At 49.9% G+C, this 1,130-nt stretch overlaps 1 protein-coding gene across 1 annotated transcript; it reads left to right on the top strand.

The window, feature by feature from the left end:
• Nucleotides 1-689: 689 nt before the first annotated feature.
• LOC129339568 (ribonuclease-like) lies at nucleotides 690-1,130 on the top strand. The gene has a single exon (XM_054994149.1). The coding sequence runs from the start codon at nucleotides 690-692 to the stop codon at nucleotides 1,128-1,130; it is 441 nt and encodes a 146-aa protein (XP_054850124.1).

The raw sequence follows: 1,130 nt of genomic DNA, 5'->3' as shown, positions 1-1,130 counted from the left end.
CAAGGTTGTTGTGAGGATGCCATGAGGGAACAGAAAGCCACGTACACTGCCCAGGGAGGGATTTCTTCTTCTTCCACCCGTCATTTCATTCTGGTTGCTGGATCTTAGCCTGCAGCCTTCTCTCTCCCAACTCCAGCCCTCTCCCAGGCTCTACATGAGCCTTATAGCTGGAGTTTTGCCTCTCTCTGTCAGCTTTGACAGGTGTTGAGAAAACAACCCATATATATCTAAAGTCAGGTCTCTGAAATATCATCCCTGATCCCACAGATGTAGATCTGGCTCAGCACACTCTGTACGTCAGGGCTACGAAGGGCATATTGCTGATGGTAAGGCGTTTGTCTTTCTTTCTCAGTTTCTTCATCCTCTTTGCAGTCAGCTTCCAGGCTCTGAGTCACCCGGCAAAACATCTTCCTCCATTGCTTCCTGGCGATAGTTCACAATTCTTTCTGCTCAGCTAAAGGGACCTTTGGCTTCCCTCACAGAGGTGTACTGTTTGTCAGCCATCCATGACTGGTATTTCCTTCACCAATTGTTAGAATGCTCGTGATCCTCAATAGTGCAGCCAGGTGACATGGGAAGGCTGTGTGTGTTAATAGAGGACACCACCAGGGTTCAGAGTGTTTGCCTGTGTTGGGAGACAAATTAATAAATAACCAGTATTTAACCCCTCCTTTCCCTAGGCGGACACCATGGCTCCAATGCCAGCCGGTTCAGCCCTGCTGCTCCTGTTGGTCTTGCTCGGGCCTTTGCCAGCTTCCTCTCAGACTCATGCGGCCTTCCTGCGGAAGCATATGGACTACCCAAAGACCGATCCCAATCTCACTGACCGGCTGTATTGCAATCACATGATGCAGAGGAGAGGAATGACCACGCCCATTTGCAAGGAATTCAACACCTTCATCCACGCACCAACCAATGACGTGGACGCCATCTGCACAAACAGAGGGACCCACTCCAGTGGGAATCTTTATAACAGCAGTGCCTACTTTAATCTCACCAACTGTAAAGTCAATGGTCCCCAGAGGCCCCCCTGTAACTATAGGGGCTTCACAAGCTACCAACGCATTCAAGTGGCCTGTGAGAACAGCTTGCCGGTCCACTTCCAGAGAAGGATTTTAGTCTCTGGCTAA

This window comes from Eublepharis macularius, chromosome 12, assembly GCF_028583425.1.
Source record: "Eublepharis macularius isolate TG4126 chromosome 12, MPM_Emac_v1.0, whole genome shotgun sequence".
NCBI lineage: Eukaryota > Metazoa > Chordata > Lepidosauria > Squamata > Eublepharidae > Eublepharis > Eublepharis macularius.
Note: the sequence above shows the minus strand (reverse complement) of the source record. Positions and strands in the feature narration are given on the sequence as shown.

Coding starts and splice junctions, on each gene's coding strand:
- LOC129339568 (XM_054994149.1), top strand. CDS start 690: ATGGCTCCAATGCCAGCCGGTTCAGCCCTGCTGCTCCTGTTGGTCTTG.